We start from the raw sequence: 9,018 nt of genomic DNA, 5'->3' as shown, positions 1-9,018 counted from the left end.
GATAGGCTGCTTGGATTATGACTGCAGCTTCTGCCTGTTTCCTGATCTCTGTCCGGGTCTGATATCCTTTCCAGGCTGCCTGGATCATCAGAGCTGCGTTCACTTCCTCCTGGTAGCGTTTCCTGGTCTGCAGTGACCTTTTTTGACACTCCTGGTATTGGTGTTTGAAGTGACCGGGTTTGGAGCGCAGCTTGTTCGAAACTATCTCAGTGTTGTAAGGGATTGTTCCAATCAAATTCTTCCTTGATGCAGACACGATCGGTCTAGGAATATCCACACACAGAGTCCCGTCGGTTAATGTCATTCCCAGTGAAGATACCGCTCTCTGGCGGAGAGAAGTAGACGAATGAGAAGCCATCAGTTTGATATCTCCTGTAGCTGTCTCCCTACGATCTCGGTCAGTGTCTCCATCAGGCAGGTCAAGAAGGTACGGCTTACAGTAACCGCCCCTCTGGTATTCTCCATGTGGTCTATCTTGAGAGTTGGTGGAACTTAATTCCAGATGACCGCCGATGACAGAATTCTTGTACATAAAGGCACTACCACCACAGTCTTGACCATTGTAAGCGGCCTGTTGATTGTCTTTCGTCACATTGGCTGAACTCAATGGACACGGCATTGTAGGTGACCCGTACGCTGAGATTGGCTGCATTGTCGTTGCGATTTCAAGTTGTTTGGCTTTGTTGATGAAGTTGGAAAGGGTGGGTGGCTGCTCCTCCAATGAGTTGCTGTATTTGATCAGCTTCCTGTTGGTCTCGGGGCTGGTTGATGTCGAGGACACCATATATTCTGACTTATTGGTAATTCTGAGCACAGGTTCAACAGACACCCGAGATACATTTTTGTTCAACAGATGAATGCTGTCATCTTCCATGTCTACATTTGTACCGTAACTGTACCTTGGCCGCCGTGAATTCAGTGCTCTAGGTCCTTGATAGGTTTCCTTTTTCTCAGCGGAAGGTAACCCATCTTTGCTCTCGGGAAACCAATCCTCATGTTTTGCCTCAAACTGGGTTTCGGAGGTGAACCCTCTCCCCCATCCTTCTAGACTCTTAAGGCCGCCCGTTGTGAGACACCCTTGACCATATCCATCTGTTTCCTTGGCCACGGTGCTGAGTGATTCCGGACTGTTCCAAGTCTCCAGAGCATTGATCGTGGCACTGCTTTTTTCCCTTGAACTTTTTCGCGTTTTTCTTACAGGATATTCAGGTGCCAGAGGGCTGTCTGTGGGTCCACTCAGTACCTGCCCTGCTGTAGCATCAGACTTAGCTTGTGCTGCTGGTTGGGTGTTGTGCAGGCCCTTCACTGCCAGTTCAGTGTTCAGATGTTCCTTTGCCACACTCTTGTGCTTTATGTGTTTCCTCTTGACCTCAGGGCTTGTGATGTTTGATATCACAGTGTACTCCATCTTCTGACAAGCTCGCAGGTTGGGTTCTGCAGGCGTGCAGTGGGAGCCTGAATATTTATCAGGACCATATCTGATCTCTTCTCCTTTGTCCATGTTGGCCCTGTAGCTGTATTTTGGGCGCTGTGACGACGGACTGATGTAGGGGTCCCCCCAACTTTCCCTTTCCACCGAGAAAGGCCTGTGATTTTCCGAGACCCCATATCTCATCTCTGGGTGTGTGCTGGAGAGAGAAACTTTCTCCGACCATTCTAGAATCTTCTCCCCGCCTCCCTTGCTGTCTCTTTCACCCCTTGAATGGGTCTGACCTCCGGGATATTTGTCATCTCGTGACCTTCCCTTTGATTCCGTGTCGAATGCTGTATCTCTGGGAGACTCGGTGCTGAGCTTCACAGTTTTGCCCAGTCTGTCGTCCCTACCATTCAAAGTATCCTCGTCAGTCGCGCGTACCACCTGGGTGCTGCCGCCATTCGCATTTTCGTCTTTTGAGGTCCTTCTGGACTTCCTTTTACCGTGCTCAACTGCAGCCCGACTGTCTGCTGGTGAATTTGGCGTCTGGGTCTTGGTTTCGAAGGGGTGAGGCACTAACTCAGACATATAAAGATGGACATTGGGACTCAGTCTGTTCTCTGCCCGCTTCCTGCTCGGATCTTTGGATTCTGGCCTCGGAGGTTTGTCTGAGCTCCGGTGCTTACTTGGGCTGACCTTTGGTTCAGGGTTGCTGATATTTGAATGTATGATGTGGGCAATTCTACAGCTGGGTTCTGTGAGGGACTCTGAGGAGGGACAGTAATGCTTCTCATGGTGATGTTTGTTGACCTCCTCTTCTCCTTTGTCCATGTTGGCCCTGTAGCTGTACTTTGGGCGCCGTGACGATGGACTGATGTAGGGGTCCCCCCAACTTTCCCTTTCCACCGAGACAGGTCTGTGATTTTCTGAGACACCATGCCTCGTCTCTGGGTGCATGCTGGAGAGAGAAACCTTCTCCGTCCGTTCTAGAATCTTCTCTCCGCCTCCCTTGCTGTCCCTTTCATCCCTTGGCTGGGTTTGACCTCCGGAATATTTATCATCTCGTGACCTTCCCTTTGACTCCAAGTCTGCTGTTGCTCCTCGTGTGTTATGTGTCGAGACTGATTTGATGGTTTTACCTGGTTTCTCTTCCTTAGTGATCAGGTTGTCCTCGTGACAGTTCAATGGTGTCTGAACGATGACAACAGCATTACCTTGATCCATTATATGACCTAACAACACAACAGAGAGTATTTCATTAGCAAATATTTGCAGATTAAGAGAACTATTTTATACACCATTCCCCAGGCCTCATTGAACAGCAAACGTTGAGAGTCTTTCCACAGAGTAAGTGAACCCAGGGGTTAAATGGTGTTCAGGGATTACAAGGCCTAAACTTAGAGGCTAACAATTGTTTCATTTCTTGCTCCCTGACAGTGACTGTTTAAAATATGGTTGTAAAGCTGCAAAGTTTATAACTGAAGCAGGGAAATTATGTTAAACTTGTTTCGAACCTTGGTTAGACCACACTCGGAGAACTGTGCACAGTTCTGGTCTCCATATTATAAAAAGGATATAGAGGCACTGGAGAAGGTGCAAAAAAGATTCACAAGGATGATACCAGAACTGAGAGGTTATAACGATCAAGAAAGATTGAACAGGCTGGGGCTCATTTCTCTAGAAAAGAGAAGGCTGAGGGGTGACCTGATAGAGGTCTTTAAGATTATGAAAGGGTTTGATAGGGTAGATGTAGAGAAGATGTTTCCACTTGTGGGGGAGACCAGAACTAGGGGGCCATAGATATAAGATAGTCACTAATAAATCCAATAGGGAATTCAGGAGAAACTTCTTTACCCAGAGAGTGGTGAAAATGTAGAACTCACTCCCACAAGGAGTAGTCAAGACGAATAGTGTAGATGGATTTAAGGGGAAGCTGGATAAACACATGAGGGAGAAAGAAATAGAAGGATCTGGTGATAGGGTGAGATGAAGTAGGGAGGGAGGAGGCTCGTGTGGAGCATAAACACCAACATAGACCTGTTGGGCCGAATGGCCTGTTTCCGTGCTGTACATTTTATGTAATTCTATGAAGACTAAAGTCAGGATGTTATCAGGAATGAGAAATTTCTCACTAGAACTGATCAGGTTAATGTGATCTGACAGATCTCCAGTTTCAGAATTATGAAAGGGTGACTGGTGAGAGATTGTTTCCATTGGTTACAGACGGAGTAACGAGAGGGCAAAAAATTAAGATAATCATAACAAAGAATTAAAGGGGTGGTTAGAATGTAGAATTCTCTGCCACAAACCGTTATTGGTGAAAAGTTTGTAAATTCTTTTAAAAGTGGACGCCATAGTTGCTTGAAAAAGAGGAAGGAACATACATAGGAACAGGAGGTGGCCATTCAGCCCCTCGGGCCTGTTCTGCCATTCTATTAGATCATGGCTGATCTGTAGTTTAACTCCATCGACCCGTCTTGGTTCCGTAACCCTTAATACCCTTGCCTAACAAAAATTTAATTTAATGAGGGATATTAAAGGATATGGGGAGTGAGCAGGAGAGTGGGATTAGACTGGGTGGGATAATAAAGGCTATCGTAAAATCATAGACTCATAGAATTATAGAATGATACAGCACAGAAGGAGGCCATTCAGCCCATCGTGCATGTGCTGGCTCTTTGAAAGAGCTATCCAATTAGTCCCACTCCCCTGCTCTTTCCCCATAGTCCTGTAAATTTTTTCCCTTCAAGTATTTATCCGATTCCCTTTTGAAAGTTATTATTGAATCTGCTTCCACCGTCCTTTCAGGCAGCGCATTCCAGTTCTCCCTGGTGTCCTGGAGCCAATATTTATCCCTCGACCAACATCACTAAAAAACAGATGATCTGGTCATTTATCTCATTGTTGTTTGTGGGATCTTGTTGTGCACAAGTTGGCTGCGGCGTTTCCTACATTACAACAGCGACTACACTTCAAAAGTATTTCATTGGCTGTGAAGCACTTTGGGACGTCCTGAGGTGGTGAAAGGTGATATAAAAATATAATTCTTTCTTTCTGTCATTGTGAACAGTTTGCCTGGTTCAAGTGCATCGATCCCTTTCATAACTTTGAAAACTTCAATCAGGTCGCCTTGAAGTCTCCTCTTTCCCCAACTTCCTTAAACTGTCCTCAGAATTGAGATTCCCAGGCCCAGACTAGCCTTGGCTGCTCTGTGCTGTGTCCTGCACAGTGTCAGTGAGACCTTTCCTGTCTTTGGGTGAGCAAGAATATGGTGACCCTCCTGCTGGGATCTGCAGGTTTACACCCTTCCCTCGGCATGACCAAGTTTCCTGCTCTTATCTCCCCACCTGTTTGGTTTTTCTTTTGCTTGTTGATAATCTGAGAAACTCTACAGACACATTTCCAAGAAGAGGACATTTCAAAGTATTCCCTGGCCCCTCTCTTTAATCTTATTCATTGTTATTTAGGACCTGCTAACAAAATAATAGACCAACTCTTAAAAAAAACATAATACATCTGTAATAATTATCATTTGATCCTTTGCACCAGACAAGTGCCAGGCAATGACCATCTCTAACAAGAGAGAGTCTAACCAGCTCCCCTTGACATTCAACGGCATTACCATCGCCGAATCCCCCACCATCAACATCCAGGGGGTCACCATTCACCAGAAACTTAACTGAACCAGCCATATAAATACTGTGGCTACAAGAGCAGGTCAGAGGCTGGGTATTCTGCGGTGAGTGACTCACCTCCTGACTCCCCAAAGCCTTTCCACCATCTACAAGGCACAAGTCAGGAGTGTGATGGAATACTCTCCACTTGCCTGGATGAGTGCAGCTCCAACAACACTCAAGAAGCTCAACACCATCCAGGACAAAGCAGCCCGCTTGATTGGCACCCCATCCACCACCCTAAACATTCACTCCCTTCACCACCGGCGCACCGTGGCTGCAGTGTGTACCATCCACAGGATGCACTGCAGCAACTCGCCAAGGCTTCTTCGACAGCACCTCCCAAACCCGCGATCTCTACCACCTAGAAGGACAAGGGCAGCAGGCACATGGGAACAACACCACCTGCACGTTCCCCTCCAAGTCACACACCATCCCGACTTGGAAATATATCGCCGTTCCTTCATCGTCACTGGGTCAAAATCCTGGAACTCCCTTCCTAACAGCACTGTGGGAGAACCGTCACCACACGGACTGCAGCGGTTCAAGAAGGCGGCTCACCACCACCTTCTCAAGGGCAATAAATGCCGGCCTCGCCAGTGACGCCCACATCCCGAGAAAGAATTTTGAAAGAAGACAGGAAACCAGCCACTGATGGAGGTTTCAGTAATCCAGCTGTACTGTGCAATATTTCTGTTTAATATTTATATGAACATTGCTAATTTACTTATAAGACACTGCGTGTAGACAAAGCCATTTGTTTTATTAAAGCCTGTCCCACAATAATACATCTCAATCTATAAAGAATTACCCCTATGGTATCTCCTAATTCTATTCCCACAGTTTAATTTAAAGTAATATTCTGGGATAACCTTTTCTATATCCTGAACAATCTTACATCCTGAATAAGGCCACCATTCAGACCCCACCTTTTCACATGAATGTTCCCAGTCTCTCCGATCTTTCCTCATAACTCAGACCCTTGACCCTCCCTCGTGACTCTTGCCTCCAGTACCTGAATGTCTCCCTTGTTTCTTGGTGAGCAGAGCTGGACACAGTGGTCAAGGTGGGTCTGACCAGAGCTGGACACAGTGCTCAAGGTGGGTCTGACCAGAGATGGACACAGAGCTCAAGGTGGGTCTGACCAGAACTGGGTACAGTGGTCAAGGTGGGTCTGACCAGAGCTGGACACAGTGGTCAAGGTGGGTCTGACCAGAGCTGGACACAGTGGTCAAGGTGGGTCTGACCAGAGCTGGACACGGTGGTCAAGGTGGGTCTGACCAGAGCTGGACACGGTGGTCAAGGTGGGTCTGACCAGAGCTGGGCACAGAGCTCAAGGTGGGTCTGACCAGAGATGGACACAGAGCTCAAGGTGGGTCTGACCAGAGCTGGGCACAGTGGTCAAGGTGGGTCTGACCAGAGCTGGGTACAGTGGTCAAGGTGGGTCTGACCAGAGCTGGGTACAGTGGTCAAGGTGGGTCTGGCCAGAGCCCTGTACAGTTTGCCAATGATGTACTCTACTGTTCTGACCATGTAGTTCCACATCCTATTGGTTTTGTTGATTGCTGCTCTACGTTGGTTGGACGCGTTGAGTGTCGAGTTTACTGAGATTCCCGGCTCTCTTTCAGCTTCATCTTTCGATATTTCAACACCAGTCACGGAGGTCATGTGACGTCTATTTCTCCTTCCTGTGTGAAGTATCTCACACTCATCTTCAGTAAATTCCATCGGCCATTATTCTGCCCACTTACATTTCTTGTCCAGCTCACCCACCCTGTAAATTTTGAGCTGCCTCTTCCGATTTCACCGCCACTCCTAGTTTGGTATCATCTACAAATTTGACCACTTTGCATTGTGTTTCTGAATTTGGGTCATTTACATCAATTAAGAACAGTAGTGGGGCCAGCACTGAGCCCTGGGCCCCCCCCTCAGTACACCTCACCCCCCCTCAATACTCCCTCCTCAGTACACCCCCCTCAGTACACCTCGCCCCTCCATCCAATACTCCCTCCTCAGTACACCCCCCTCAGTACACCTCGCCCCCCCTCAATACTCCCTCCTCAGTACACCCCCCTCAGTACACCTCGCCCCCCCTCAATACTCCCTCCTCAGTACACCCCCCTCAGTACACCTCACCCCCCCCCTCAATACACCTCGCCCCCCCCATCCAATACTCCCTCCTCAGTACACCCCCCTCAGTACACCTCGCCCCCCCTCAATACTCCCTCCTCAGTACATCCCCCTCAATACACCTCGCCCCCCCTCAATACACCTCACCCCCCCTCAATACTCCCTCCTCAGTACATCCCCCTCAGTACACCTCGCCCCCCCTCAATACTCCCTCCTCAGTACATCCCCCTCAGTACACCTCGCCTCCCCCTCAGCACTCTCCCCTCAGTAGCCCCCTCAATACTCCCCCCATTATCCCCCTCAGTACTTCCCCCTCCACTCACTGACATCACTCCTCTCATCAATATTTATTGTTTCATCCCTTCAGACAGTTTTTTTTATCCATTCCCAATTAATTTGTAGATTTCACAAGTATTCTGAAAACGGGCAGTCTGATAGAATAAAGGGGGCACTTACCTCAGGACATCATAACCATCAAATATCTCACTCCGGGTATCTGTTATTCTATAAATCCCCCGAACCCCTCGATTAGATTCCAGCCTGTAACTCACTCCCGGGTATCTGTTATTCTATTTATAAACCCCCCTGAACCCCTCGATTAGATTCCAGCCTGTAACTCACTCCCGGGTATCTGTTATTCTATATATAAACCCCCCTGAACCCCTCGATTAGATTCCAGTCTGTAACTCACTCCTGGGTATCTGTTATTCTATATATAAACCCCCCCGAACCCCTCGATTAGATTCCAACCTGTATTTCTGTACAGCGAGGGTTAAAGGGGAGAATGGTTCACATTTCAAGGCAACTTCAAATTATTTTTGTGATAATTACCTTCATGGTCTTTCCTTTTTGTTTCATCTTCCTTCTTATCTATTCTGACTTCTTCTCCATTTGCCCGCCTCTCTTCTTTTTCCCGGCCCTCCCTTCTTTCTGCTTTCCTGCTCTCTTTATGTTTATTTCTCCGTCTTTCCTTTTCTCTGTCTCTGTCTTTATCTTTTTCTTTCTCTCGTTCCTTAAGTTCATTCTTTCTCTCATCTATTTTCTCGTGACATATTTCTGTGCATTGATCTTTCTCCATCTTCCTTTTTGAAGCTTTCATGTAAATTAGCAAAGAGAAGTACAGAGAATTATTAGAGTCATAAAAAGTGTGTGAAATTAGTCAATATTAAAATGGCCATTTTACTAGATTTTTTACAGAAAGATTGAGTCCCTGGTCTTCACTGAGCTCTCCTGGAGACCCCGGGGAGAGGGAGAGGATCCCGGGGGCAGCCAGTGTGGCTCCTTCCGGTCCTTTGGTGGGCCTGTGAGGGGCAGCATCAGCAGACAGCCACATCCTGCATTTATATAGCGCCTTTAACATAGTAAAAGGCCCCAAGGCACTTCACAGGTGCAAAAATTGACACCGAGCCACGTAAGGAAATATTAGGACAGGTCTTGGTCAAAGAGGCAGGTTTAAAGGAGGGTCTTAAAGGAGGAGGGAGAGGCGGAGAGGTTTAGGGAGGGAATTCCAGAGCTTAGGGCCCAGGCAGCTGAAGGCACGGCTGCCAATGGTGGAGTGAATAAAATTGGGGATGCGCAAGAGGCCAGAATTGGAGGAGTGCAGAGATCTTGGAGGGTCGTAGGGCTGGAGGAGGTTACAGAGATAGGGAGGGGCGAGGCCATGGAGGGAGGCTGAGAATATTTAAGATAGAAAAACGCCTTAAGGCACTTCACAGAAGCATAAAACAAAAGGACAGAGGCTGAGCTCAAGACGGAGAGATTAGGTGAGGTTGACTATAAGGAGGGCAAAGGAGGAAAGGG

At 47.6% G+C, this 9,018-nt stretch overlaps 1 protein-coding gene across 1 annotated transcript; it reads right to left on the bottom strand.

Annotated features, from left to right (window-relative positions):
- Positions 1 to 10: 10 nt before the first annotated feature.
- LOC137309276 (zinc finger CCCH domain-containing protein 13-like) lies at positions 11 to 8,296 on the bottom strand (the record flags this gene model as incomplete). The annotated part of the gene is made up of 2 exons (XM_067977537.1): positions 8,050 to 8,296; positions 11 to 2,646 (listed from the first exon to the last, which is right to left on the bottom strand). Coding segments are annotated over exons 1-2 (2,883 nt in total), but the record flags the coding sequence as incomplete, so codon positions are not given.
- Between the last annotated feature and the right edge of the window lie 722 nt (positions 8,297 to 9,018).

The sequence above is a fragment of the Heptranchias perlo genome, unplaced genomic scaffold, assembly GCF_035084215.1.
Source record: "Heptranchias perlo isolate sHepPer1 unplaced genomic scaffold, sHepPer1.hap1 HAP1_SCAFFOLD_1571, whole genome shotgun sequence".
Lineage (NCBI taxonomy): Eukaryota > Metazoa > Chordata > Chondrichthyes > Hexanchiformes > Hexanchidae > Heptranchias > Heptranchias perlo.
The sequence above is the reverse complement of the archived record's forward strand: the minus strand, read 5'-3'. Positions and strand labels throughout refer to the sequence as shown.